Raw genomic sequence first — 14687 nt, forward strand, 5'->3', positions numbered from 1 at the left:
TTGGTCCTAAAGTTCTAAATGATGTTTTAAATCAATTGAAGTTAAACAATTTGAAGACATTTATGATGTGTAACGCAAAGGTACAGTACCAAACTAATAATTGACTACTTCTCACTTTCCAGTCCGAAATTTCACATTTTTCTGAAAACATTCAGAGGTCAAAACTTCACTATAAGACTCTGGATAATGTTTTGAAAGATTTGGTATTGTTTAAAAAAGAAATGTCAGAATTGGAATTTAGTATTGTACTGTAGCACGAATCCCTGTATCAGCAAAGAATGGATACAATTTTATCCAGAACGAAAAAGAAATTCTCATAAATAAAATTTGATGCAATTTTAATTTATTACCCTTGAATATTTAAATGATATTATGGTGTTCTCATGTGAAATATATAAAAAAAAAGTTCAATTGTACTAATACCAAAAATACTGGACTTTCATTTTGGTTACAACATTTTGGGTTACACATTCTGATACTTTTAAAAACTGCAAAGCAAATAAAAATCAAATATTCAAAAAACCTTTTAAAAATTATCAATTCTAACCTAGCCATCAAATCATTTTATAAATGTGTACAAATTATCAGCTGGAAATATTATGTAATAATGAAGATTATCGGCACAGTAGCATTTGGGTATAGTGGAAACATACCTGCCAACTTTTGAAAATTCCCATTGGAGTTTTTAAGCGGGACACATAACGTGCGAACATACATTTTTGGGTCATATGTTGCAAACTGTATGGGTTTTACTGTAGTAATATAAAAATGAGACAACTATAGTATTTAAGGGCTTTTTTCAGTTGCATGCACTGTTACAGATTGAAGTTTGTAAGCCCCTTTTTGTGGTGGGTTCCTCCAAACCTAATTGAAATTCTGAAGTTATAATTCAAAGAAATAGAAAACTTTTATTTTTCTTCAAATGTATTTCTATTAATTTTGAAATACATGGATCAAATCTTTCCTCCTTTTCTTTAATGTCGAATGAAGGAGAGTCAGTGTGCAGTTGCAAACTTATAGAGATTTAGTCCAAACAGCAATTTACACTTTTTGTCAGTTATGACTTTTCTAAACAAAGAAATGTGATTGAAACATAAATTTAGGGGTTTGGACTAGGAGTTTTTAGGTAATATTGACAAATAAGATTTTGGGACAAATTTGACCTGAAAAATCATGTAGGTGGGACAAATGGTCAAAATCATGAAAACACAATTAAATTGTGTAAGTTGGCAGGTATGGGAAAAGTTGGTACAAGTATGGGTGACACATTTTTACCATGTACCATAATTATTTGGACTATAAGGTGCAGTAATCTGAATCTGCACTTAATCTGGACTCATCATTAATACACAGGTGCACTCTAATAATAGAGAGATTATTTGAAGATTGTTGGGCATTGGCAGTCTCAGTAGAAAAATCAATAACAATCTTTTAGTAGTTAGCTTTAATTTGAGCAAGGCTTTAGCCATAGGTGCAACTAGGGACTTATTTATTACGGTCACTCCTAACATACAATGTAGTCTATAAAACGTACAAAAATAACTGTGCCTCCCTTTATCTTGGGTAAACTTGTAGCCTATAAGGTTTACATGTATATACATGTACTTGATTGGGAAAAGAAAAATAATTTAAGAATTTGGTTATGTAAGTTTTAAAATTAACAAATTGATTATGACAAATTTATGATGAAAATACTGAGGAAGGGTGTATCTTAAAACAAAAAATATGATAAAAATGTCAAAATTTACCTTTAAAAATCAGTAATTACGTATTAGTTACATGTATCTGTAATTGCCTCAGGGAAAATTAATGGAACTGGTTGACTTCTATCTGTTGGTATTTCAAACTCATTATTATGCAATAAAAATATATCATTTTAAAGAAGCTTATTTAATCTTTTAATTGGTAGTAAATTAAAAAGACACAACCATTAACAGCTTACTGGGGCATTCATTCATGTCTTAGAGAGATATAATGACAATTCCTTAAACAATTAAATACAAACTAGAGATGCAATGTAATCAGAAAGTCATGTCTAGCAAAATGTAGTCTAACATTAATTTTTTTGCAATAAATGTAAAATTTGGTCCTTGCTTTTCTATTTTACCATCAGCATGATACAAGTTACACCTGATGGTCAATTTCAGAAATTCATTTACCTTTTCTAACATTAGAAATGAAACTATCTTTTTCCAACAAGCTACCATTAAAGTCACCACCAGTTACTATTTTACCATGGTTCCTATTGCACATATACGAATCATATAAAGCATTTATCACAGACATATACTCATCTATGCTCTCAGTAGAAGGCATGTATATAGCAAATATTGCATTTTTCAATTCATTACCCACTATTCTGTCAGGTTTCTAATTTGCAAATTTCATTAACAGAAAATTGTAAGGAGTACTTATACATAATGGCTATGCCACCCTTGCCATGATATGCTCTATACCCAAGAGGAAGTGGGTCTGCTTTAGTAATACAACATTACCCTTTCTCTAAAGTATTCATAGAATCTAGGGATGTTTCTTTCAGTTTGTGCTCAATTTCAGAAATTCATTTACCTTTTCTAACATTAGAAATGAAACTTTCTTTTTCCAACAAGCTACCATTAAAGTCACCACCAGTTACTATTTTACCATGGTTCCTATTGCACATATACGAATCATATAAAGCATTTATCACAGACATATACTCATCTATGCTCTAAGTAGAAGGCATGTAGATAGCAAATATTGCATTTTTCAATTCAATACCCACTATTCTGTCAGGTTTCTAATTTGCAAATTTCATTAACAGAAAATTGTAAGGAGTCCTTATACATAATGGCTATGCCACCCTTGCCATGATATGCTCTATACCCAAGAGGAAGTGGGTCTGCTTTAGTAATACAACATTACCCTTTCTCTAAAGTATTCATAGAATCTAGGGATGTTTCTTTCAGTTTGTGCTCGGATACAATGCAAATATCACATTTTGTTAAACTTAATTTAAGCTTACTAAGACAAAGTAAGAATGACATTTTGCCGCATACATTCCATGCAACAATATTGATACTACACCAATGCTTAACTAAATAAAACAACAATAATAAGGAAAAAGTTTAGTGAAGTGTGACTGTTCATGATTGGTGATTATTGAGGGCTGATCATCTGGTTTGTTATGAGTTGTAATATTGTTGTGAATGATTTATTAGAATAACTTTCCAATAGATTAATATCATTCTCCAATGAAGTCGGTCCACATTAGTCTGTTACAAATTCCTAGCCGCCACTAAACAAAATACTGGCAATTCTCTCAAAATATCCAAGCACCCAAAAACCCTGAACACAGTCCTGGCAGCATATTTTACTTGTTACATAATCTCCCCTATGAAATCGACACATCCTTGTGTCTCGTTATTCTGCTTTAATGCCTGTTCATCAAGATTTGTCACAAAATCGTTCAGATAAGCTGGTGGCTGACGGTCCCTCTAGGGAGGGACTGGATTATTAACCATTGGTTCAACTTGAGCCTCAAGCTCTTCATCAGAATCGTCATGTACATGCGAAGCATGTTCTTAATCCTACTCAATGGTAGAACTAGCATTTCTCGTCTTTTGACGTAACACATGTCTGCTGCTCAAGATTTAGATTATTCACTTGTTTATTTAAAGGTTTTCCTTTTTTTGTTTTTCGAGGATACTGTTTTTGTTTTAAATCTTACATTTTCCAGCACAACTTCTTCCTCATCTGATTCTGGCACTGTAAACTTCTTTGTTTGAAATGAACAATTTTCGGTTTTGTAATTACTTCTCCTGATCTTATTATCTACATCTGATGTCTTCCCCAAAACCTTGTATGGTTCTTTTTCCCATGGACACTAGAGTTTCTGAGTTCTCCTCAGTGTTTTACCGAAGGGCTGAATAACATTACTTTATCTCCTTCCTGTATTTCTTTCCCACATATTTTTTTTGTCAAAATAATCCTTTTGTCTTTTCTGAGAAATGGTTAAATTTGACCTAACCTTTTCAAATGCCACATTCATGTTCTGTCTGTAGGAAGAGACATATTGAGTTTTATTCTTTTCGCTTTGGGGACATACACCAAGAATAACGTCAATAGGCAGCCGCAGTTCATGCCCAAACACGAGCATAGATGGTGTGAACCATCTACTTCGATATGCCATCGTCAAAAAGGGAATTTTACCATCCCAGTCTTTTTGATCTTCCTTCATATGTTTGCTTAATATATGGAGGAGCATTGAATTGAATTTCTTGTCCTGGCCGTCACACTGAAGGTGATATGCTGTCGTTCTTTGCTTCTTTGAGTCAAATTACATGTTTACTTCTTTGAACAAAGTTGATTCAGAGTCTCTTCATTGATCACTGTGCATCATATAGGGTGCCTCAAACCTACAAATAAATTCCTCCACCAATTTCCTCATAATTGTCTTTAGCTTTATGGTTTCTCAGAGCATAGGCCTATGTCCATTTCATGAAATAGTAAGATATCACTAATATATATTTATTTCCATGAGTTGACTTTGGCAGAGGGCCAAATATATCCATTGCTGTCTTTTTTGAGAGGCTTACTAGAGGTGCCCTTAGATATTGTGATAGACTTCTCCTTGGTTGGCATGTCATACATTCCTCACACTGTATTTCAACATCTTGGGACCATCCAGGTCAATAAAACCGGTACTTTAACTTCCTTGATATTTTCATGACTCCAAGATGGCCTCCTCCTATACCAGCATGCAATGTTAATGCTGAGGGAACAACAAACTGAAAAGAATTCCAAGTATTATCTTCAAATTTTCAATGCAGAACTCTCTCTTAAAACAATATTCTTCCACTGGCCAATTAATCTCTTTACTGTAGTTGAATACCCTTCCTCAACTGGGGGTTTAACAATACTTTCAGACTTTAAATCATGTATAAGTTTCTAGTGAACATCTCCTAATTGAGCTCTGTGCTTACACTTACAGCTTGGCAAAACTTGTTATCTCTGTTCAGCCCATCATCGTGCTCTCTAACCTGTGGTTGCTTACTTGGTCACCTTCACATGTCATTTGTGTTACCGTGATCAGATCCCTTCCGGTGAAAGATCACCATGTCAAGTTGGCCTAAATACAATTGCCATCTCGCTATTTGATCATCTGGCTCCTTAAAATTCCTGAGCCAAGCCAAAGCCTTGTGATCTGTTCTGATCTTTAATTTCTGGTCTTTCAAGTAGTGTCTGCACTGCTTAACAAAATACACCTGAGCCAACTTTTTTTCTTTGTAATGCAATAATTGTGTTCACTTTTAGTTAAAGTCCTACTAGCATATCATATGACCTTCTCTCTTTTTCCTATGCTGTGACAACACTGCACTGATAATACTTCCACTTGCATCAGTGTCCAGTATGAATATTCCTTCTGTTGAAGGATACGATAGTATTGGTGCCAGGGTCAGGTGTAATTTTAAATTATCAAAAGCATCTTCATAATCCTTTGACCAGATAAAAGGGATTTTCTTTCAAAGCAATTTATTGAGTGGCGACCAGATATTAGCAAAATCTTAAATGAATTGCCTGTTATAGCTTGCCAAGCCAATGAATGATCTTAGTTCTCGAATATTTGTCAGCCTGGGCCAGGATTTGATGGCTTCAATTTTTCCTGGGTCGGTTTGAATACCCTGATCTGAAACTATATGTCAAGACATTTGACGCTTTTTCCAGCAAAATGACTTTTGCTTGGCTTATGTTTGAGGATACTTTCTTTGAACCGCTGGAATACAAGCCTTAATCGTTCAATATGCTCATCGAATGTGGAACTGTATATCTCTTAAACATCCAGATAAATCAAACTGTAGCCCTTTAAGGACAGATTCCATTAGTCATTGAAACAAATTAGGTGCTCCTGTCAACCCATACTGTATCACATTAAACTCACATAGCCCATAAGGTGTAGAAAATGCCACTTTCTCCTTATTGTTTTCAGACAACTCCACTTGCCAGTGTCCATTTGACAAATCTATTCATGAAAGATATTTTGAACCTGATAATGTAACGAAAGTGTAGTCAGTCCTAGGCATTGGATAATCATCCTTCTTGGTTATTTCAATTACTTAAAAAAGGTCCACACCAAATCTTGTGATATTGTCTTTGGTCTTTACCAAAACATTTGATGAAGACCAAGGACTACAAGACAGTCTGATCACATCCCTCTCAAGGACTACAAGACAGTCTGATCACATCCCTCTCAAACATGTCATTGATTATTTTTTTTATTACCTGTATCTTGTATAAAGAACTTCTTTGATTTTGTTTGATTGGCACTTCCCTGTCAGTATTGATTAGATGTTTAATTCTGTCTGTTTGGCCAAAATGTGTTGGAGATTTTGAGAAGATACCCTCGTACTCTTATAACAAACTTTGTTCTTTCTCTTCTTGTCCTCTGTTAAGTTTGGGTCTGTGTTAAAGGAAACCGTAGGAGCTGCCAGCTGCTTCAGGTTTCTGCAATCCATCCATCTTGATTATATCTTGTAATGACATTGCTAGGAGCTGCCAACTGCTGCTCCAGAGCTACCATCTTGCGAACTTTGCCTTCGAATGCAGTGCCAGGAGCTGCTAGCTTCTGCTCCAGCATACTGCAGTTAAAGATAGTTTGCTCCCCAGGAGCAGCAATCTGCTGCTTCATGGAATTACAAGATAATTTTTCTTTTACCGGTAATAGATATCCAACTGTGGTATTTTTGTACATTGTCACATCTTCACTTGAAATATTCATCGCCCTAATGATGCAAATACATGTATCATTCCCCTCTGTCAATCCACAGGCCACACAAATTTTGTCATGGTTCTCAAATCTTTGCTTTGGCTCAAACAGAAAGTTTCCTGAATTTTCTAATCCTCTTACTCTCTTTTTAACTTTTACCACAAGAAGCATTTCATTACCAGAAGGAATTATCACTGTTTGCTTTAAATTAACCCCACAGACAGCCACCATTCCTCCAGAGTACTTAACATCACACTCTTCCTTATCTACAGAGAAAGTCATTTTGTTAGAATCTATTTTGGCAATCAACAGATGCAGCATCTCTTAAAACCTTCCAGTCATCAACTCATCCGTGAAAGAGTCATCTACAGGATCATGATCATTATTTATTGCTGGAGCTTGGATTCAGTGTCAACATCCATAGAATTATCAATTGCATTTTGGTTCAAAGTTTTCTCCTTTGGTGTTTCTGTGCTGATGTTGTGCTTGTAATAAGGGTCCTCCTCTGATTGAGCACCACTTAACACTTGTAAGTCATCAAAACTAACTTCACCTAGTAAAACATTGAGACTTTAAATCAATAAATGCAAAAGCGTTACCAGAATTTCTTTCATGAAAAAAACATCAGTGCCTTTGTTTGATGCATAGAAATAACAATTTAAAATCTCCTTTCAATCTTCATTGTTATTTTGTTTGACTAAATGATTGCAGTTCATTGTTAATTGATAATTTTTTTAACTTTATGTTTTCGTAATACAAATTATCTTGTTTCCTTATATAACGATTCTTGTAATTACACCTCCCCTTAATAAAATCCAGGATCCGCGGCTGATATGTTTAGAAATGGCTTGAAAACGAAGATTAGTGATTTAGATTGCAAAATATAGTGGCTTCATGTCAGTTAAAGTAGTGTACCATTGTGCTATATTTTGCAACAACAGCATACACTAAAAATTTCATTTTTGCTATAATTTGACCACTAGACCTGAGTTTGACAGCATTTTGCCTGCAAAATTACCAGAGGTCCCTGGGAAGACATCTGAGGGAGGTAAATCAAAGGCTTCTTCCTCAATTGTTAATGAGGACTGTTCTTCACCAGCTCCTTCAATACTGACCATTGTCAAGCATAACTTTTTTTCATTAATTAATATATTGTGTGTCATATGACCCCTTGACCTGAATTTAAAGCATTTTGCAGACAAGGTTACCTGAGGTCCCCAGTGTCATCTAAAGGAGATAAATCAATGGACTTCAAAACTGGCTATCTGTGGTTGTGCTGCTTCTGTTTCAGATATTTTAGAGATATTCTCCTCTACAAAACACATATATAAGGATGCACAATAAAGGATCAAATGTAAATGACATGAAGAATTAAATTCAAGACCAACTTAAACTGTTCCTTGGATCTCAGACTTTCACTTTTTTGAAGTGCATCATTACCCATCTTGATAGTCATAAAAAACTTTCAACAGAAAAAAAACTTTCTTTATTTCTGGCTGTGATCAATTTCAAAAGTTTTTTGGTCTTTTTGTAATTTTTATATTTCTTTCTCAAGACATAGGTACATTCATATACCAGTAATTTTATTACTATTCCATGAACATTTATTACAAATAGCCATTGCCACAGAGAAGATTTTTTTTCTTTCATTAGATAATAACTTTATTTTAACAGATGCAGTTGTTTTCACATACACTCAGTGACAAATCAATCTTTATCAACCTTTATCGGCCTTTATTAACGTTCATCAACCTTTAAAAAAGTGAATTGTTAGGTCATTATATAAAAAGACCTAATTTTGCCATTTTTGGAAAATATTTACATTCCTCGCAAACAAATGAAGAAAAATTGATGCTGCCATTCTCCAAATTTTCATCTTTATTTGGTACATCTCTCATCAAAATATATTCAGTGGTTTTTACAAACACTTAGCAATTACCCTATTTTCAACAATTTTGAGAAAATTAGCTAAGAAACAGTCAAATAGCAATGGCAGTGTTCTACATACATGTACATTTGTAGATTATTACAAGTGATTTATTCCTCTAATATTCATTCCCTGGTGCAACCTTCCCATTATATTGAATTACGATTCATTTAATTAACTACTTTTTCTGAGTTTTATTTATGATATTTTCATCTGTGGAAGTTGGCAAAGACAAAGATATTCTGAATATTTGGGGTTTTTTTTGTCAGTCAAACAGTTCCGAATTGACATTGCATGCAGGGTTTTGATGAGATAACTTCAACCCAAAGTAGATTTTTTTTTAAAATATCGGATCAGTTCTGATCTTGTAACTAATAATTGTCTAGTAATGTTTTGTATAGGCGGGTGTTTCTAGAAAAGCAGAGGACGCTTACCCTACTGGTGCACCTGGTCCATGCTCCCAGTTTTTAGTGGAGTCCGATTTGCTCATTTACTTTTGTTACTTTGTATGTATGATTTTAGTTACTTTATGTTCTTTGTTGTGTATGTCTGTTTTCCATGTCTGGTCTTCGTCCCTGGATTACATTCTTTTGATTACCGCTATAACCTTGGTTCCCTTGTTTACTCTTTGACAATATTTTAATGCTACAATTGGTATAATTGAATAGTGATAAACTTTTGTTTGACAAAAGTTTCTCTACTAGTTAATATAAGTCTTCATGTTGTATGGTGGTCTGATATAATAGTCCCACAATATTGTTATTGGACCTGAAGAAACTCATTTTACAACAGTGTGGAAGTCTGACATTATTTACCTAAGCTTAATATGTGAAAAAACTCTTGTGAAAAAAAAGTCTATGGTGGTGCCATGTTGGGAGTGAAATACACAAAAAATAACAGTTCAGTAAGCTGCTTCAGTTTAACATTTCTTGAATATTTGATGAAACAAATGTCCATTATTTTCTGAACAAATTTCATAAGGACTGCAATACAATTAATGTTAAGACGAATATCTATACATTTTAGAGCAAATTTTGCTCTCTTATTAAAATCAGACAGGGGTTACTTACATACAGTACTGGTGGAATTTCTGCAAACACGATCAATATCCTCAGCCGAGGCCATCCATCATGTGTTTTTACCTGTAGCTCAGTACACTTTCAGGATGGGGGTCCACAGTGGTGATCAATCACTGCACATTGGTGGTGGGTTTTCATTTACTACTGTCTCTCATCATCCATATCCAGCAAGACGCTTTCTCTGCTGCTTGGCCAAGTTTCTTAATTGCAGCTCTCCTTTGCCAGCCAATCACTCCTACTGCAGAAAACAACCTCCACATTGCTTTTGCTCACTTTGAATTCTTCCACTATTGATGTTAATGGTAGCTGCAACTTTGCTGTCCTGCTGTACGGTCTTACATTTGTAAAACTTGGCGGGACACCTGACCATTTCTTTCTGTCAAGTTTCTAAACTGTTCTAAATGTAATTTCATACAACATAAGTGGCCGTGGTATCCTTGGCAGGAGTCCATGTTGGTACATCCATGCCTTTAATTTTCGATTCTTCTTAATATACTGTTCTTGTCACTTAAGGAGTCCTCAAACTACTTTCCTAAGCACTTGATGGGATTGTCAGTTATTGATGGAATGACTTCTCCTTGCACCTTCAATTCAAGTTGCTGTGTAATCTTCCCTCTTCTTTTTATTAAAGCTCTAAACTTGTTTGGCTTAAAAGCCATCCTTGCCCATGTTACTGTCTCTTCCAAAGCCTTTAACACCCATCTAGCCTGGACAATGGTATCAGTAGTGATGGTCAAATCGTCTGAACTCTCAGTTTGGGGATTGCCTAATTTTGGTTGATGTTTTTGGGCCTCTAATTTCTCTCTTGTAAACCGCAGCTCAGTCCAACTGATTTAAAATCTTATTACTCTCTTAAAGTGGTCTGGAATATAGTAATGATATAGTTACTCCTTTGTGAGGAATAGTGCCATAGGCGTCGGCCAAATCTAACCATACCACTGTAAGATCTCTCTTGTCCACTTTGGGCTCTTGAATCAGTTGTGCAAGATGCTTGTGTTTTCAATGCATCCTGAGAATCCTGGTACCCTGCCATTCTGTACTGAAGTGTCTACATAGTTGTTATTTGTCATATATGATATCATCTTTCTGGCCATGATAGAGAAAAAGATCTTTCCTTCTACATTTAGAAGTTAACGTTATTGACTTTGTATTGTCAGTTGCCTATTGATATTTATGGGTGAATGATTTTGTGAACACAAACTCAATTTCGAGAAAGATACCTGTATTTGATCAAACGGAAGTTGAAAATTGTATGGTAAAATTGTACACAAGACACCCAATCTGATCAATCCAATTTCCCCGACTTGTTTGCGGATATAAACTTGCATGATTTTCACAGGCTCACGAAAACCGCGAAAGTTTATATCACACGAAAATTTCTTGGTTTCCCTTAGCTTGTCACCACGGTTCTGCGATGTTTTCTATCCTTTCGCATTTTCCTAGATGTTCCCACTGCCTATCCTTGCTGTTTGTCTCTGATAATTGTTTTTGCACTTCCACAAGCTACTACTGTCTCTCTTCATCCATATCCAGCAAGATGCTTTCTATGCTGCTTAGCCCAGTTTCTGATTGCTGCATTCATGCTTGTCACAAACCCACTGAATTCTCTGTTATGCTTTATTCTAAAATGGTTACAAACCACAAAATCAGTCATAGTTTGTCATTTGGTATATAGATTCTCATTCTTGATTGGCTTCCATTTGATTTAATTTAATTGAGATAAATTACCGGTAATTGTTTTCTCAAGAAAACAGATCTGAATTCGGAAAAGCGTTTGTATGACGAGTTTTTGACTCTCTTCTTCGATCTGCAGTTTCTAAATTTAATGGACTGGTATTTGTAACTACTTAAGTGTCTGTGGTTTCAGCTGCTTAGCAAGATCAGTTTTTCTTGATACTGGGATTTCAACTCTGTCAGGTTGAATATTAAGTCTGATTTTGTATCCCCTTTGCTGCTATGATCAACAAGTATATGTACAATAATGTACAAGTAGGAGGTGTAGCAATGTGGAACCTCTTTAATTCCTAAATACATGTTTACATATATGTGAAGCATTTAGTGAACATTCAATGATAAAAAAAAGTTTGTCATTGCAATGTGGAGCCACTTTAATTCCCAAATACATGTTTACATATATGTGAAGAATTTAGTGAACGTTCAGTGATAAAAAAAAGTTTGTCATTGCAATGTGGAGCCTCTTTAATTCCTACATACATGTTTACATGTATGTGAAGAATTTAGTGAACATTCTATGATAAAAAAAAATTGTCATTTATTGTACTCTGACCCTTGTGAAAAAAATTAGCAGCTATATTAAAATCAAAATAAACTATATTGTATATTATATACAAATGTCGTTGACTTAGATTATGTAGAACAATAGTAGAGGTTGAAATTCGTACAAACTTCAACCTCTTACTTAAAATGGTAGACCTAAGGTAAGGGACAAAACTCTTACAAATCATTAGTATTCAGCATTTTACATCAGTCTTATGTAAGCATCAAAGTCACTTGGACTGATTTCATTCTATTTCAAATGAAAGCTTGATGGGCATTGGTGAAATTGAGAATGATTTAAACATATCACTTACCTCAAGAGTTATTTCCCTTACTCTAGGTCTACCTCCTTAATTTCCAATTCAAACATTCTGTGATAAAGACACTTTAGACATCTGAAAAATTAGACCTGAATAAAACCAATCAAAGCTTGTAATACAGTTTGTGGCACAAATTGTGCACCCTCACATATAAGTCCACTGAGGAAGATAAATACCCTGCCAGATGAGAAAATCCAGTATTCCTTGAAATCCTTTGCTCGAGCAGTGTAGCAGGTTGAATGTGTACACCTAGTAAATTTAGTTAAATAAATTTGTAAATAAAATAATGATTTTTAAAATATTAATGTTATTGCATATATGTACAAACAATTTTTAATGAAGTTCAATTGATTGTACATTTGTAAGATGTTTTAAAACATTTTAATCATTCAGTGAGACATAATAATAGGATAATTGAGTGGAATGAGTGAATGAACCAAATATGAAAATAAGTGCAAAAGAACGCTGAGTGCACAGGTTCATTTTTCAAGTTTGTTTGGGTTTTTTTTATGAATATATTTGATGAAAACACAGAATTTATCCTACATGTGAATTTTGATATTTGTTAAGCAAGAAACATTCCATGATTAAATGCTTTTCAATAAACCATTATGGTATTACTAAAGATGTTTTAACAATTATAAAGCAAAAAAGGATGTAACTTTGGTAATATGAGCCACCTTTACATGTTATATAGATAAAATAAAAAGGGCACACAAACATACATGCAATATTTTAAGAAATTAACCCTCCTCTATATAGGTAGCAGACCCATATCAATGGCTAGAGGATCCAGACAGTGAAGAAACCAAGGAGTTTGTTGACAGACAGAATGACATTTCCAAACCACTTTTGGATCTATGCCCTGTTAAGGAAAAGCTCAAAAATAGGTGAATTTATTAAGTGGATGTCTTTTTGTATTATTTCATTTGCTTCATTTTCTTTATTATATATGGAAAATTAAAAAGTTAAATTACTTAAGTAGTACTCCACATAAGAATCATGCAAAAGGTGATTCATGGTTGGAATGCCTACATATTTTTATTTTTGATATTTTATTTACAATGTCATAGTAAACAGAAAGTAGCATGTTGTTTTTCATATAACCCATGTTTATAGTAGATAAAAAAATATATATACTGTATATTTCAAAATTAAGGTGGATAACTCTTTAAATGACACTAAAATAAATAGAATCTATTGGATTTTCAATGTTGATTATCTACTAAGAGCAGGCAGATATGAATGAATAATTACACATTTCACAATACAGGCCCATAAAACAACTTAATTACAAAAATAAAAATATGTAGCCTTTTTTTGGGTGTATCACTTTTTAAGATTTTGCATGATTCTTACAGACTGCTACTTAATAACAAAAACATTGTGATAAGAACAGTAAAGGTGACATTTTAAGAAATTAAAAGATTTTTGTTCAGCTGAAAAACAGAATTCCATTTGTTCATTTTGATATTTATAGAACCGCGAAAAAAATTGCAGTCACACAATGGTATGACACCATTGTCATTGTCTGTGTTGTTGTCCATAGACACTTAGCTTTCTTGTAATGACTTATATTTTAGATGGTTGATCTTTATAAAATTTTAAAACAAGGTTCCAAACTATGAAAGGAAAGTTGGTATTGAATTTGGGGGTTATAACCTCATTGGTTTTAGAATAAGAGGCCAGAATCAGGACTTAAATTTGCATTTCATGGATTTTAATAGATTTTGACCAAAGGCTCCAATAAAATCATAGGAATGTCAGTGACATTGTTCCACAATAATATATACTACAATGGTCAAACTAGGATAAGACATGAATATTTTAGAAATTAGAGACCAAAAAAGGGGCCAGAAACATGCATTTTCCTGATATTCAGACAATAATTTGATTAGTGAATGAATCTCTCTGAAATTGTATGAAAAAGTGCCATTCCACCAATGGAAGACTGGGATTGATTTAAGGGTTAAAACTTGAATCTTGTAGGGGCCAAAAGGGTCCTGGAAGAAGTATTTTCCTTTTGTTTGGGCAACAATTTGAGAAACCACACAGGGGTCAGAATCACGATTTTTTTTCTCTGATTTTTGGATGATAACTTGAGCAAATGGAAATGGATTGCTTTGAGATTGTACCACAAGATGGAACAGTCCCTCGAAGGAAGGATGGTATTATTTAGGAGGTTTTGTTTGGAACCATTTAGGAATAAGAGGCAAAGAAGTGACCACCTTGATTCTAGTCAAATTCTTATCCTGTGTCAAATATCTAATCATATTCAAAATTAAAGCTGTATCAGATTAGAATGGTATGTCCATACTTGCCCCGAATGCTCAGGGTTT

The 14687-nt window shown here is 34.0% G+C and overlaps 1 protein-coding gene across 1 annotated transcript in view; it reads left to right on the forward strand.

The window, feature by feature from the left end:
• LOC148598614 (prolyl endopeptidase-like) overlaps window positions 1–14687 on the forward strand; it is a 36672-nt gene that overhangs the window by 2238 nt on the left and 19747 nt on the right. Inside the window, exon 2 of the mRNA XM_088562180.1 lies at window positions 13111–13238. Coding sequence (XP_088418306.1) covers window positions 13111–13238 — 128 coding nt within the window. The remainder of the gene's footprint in view (window positions 1–13110; window positions 13239–14687) is intronic.

Source organism: Perna viridis, chromosome 14, assembly GCF_037379345.1.
Source record: "Perna viridis isolate PV_CMFRI_1.1 ecotype Kerala chromosome 14, ASM3737934v1, whole genome shotgun sequence".
Taxonomy (NCBI): domain Eukaryota; kingdom Metazoa; phylum Mollusca; class Bivalvia; order Mytilida; family Mytilidae; genus Perna; species Perna viridis.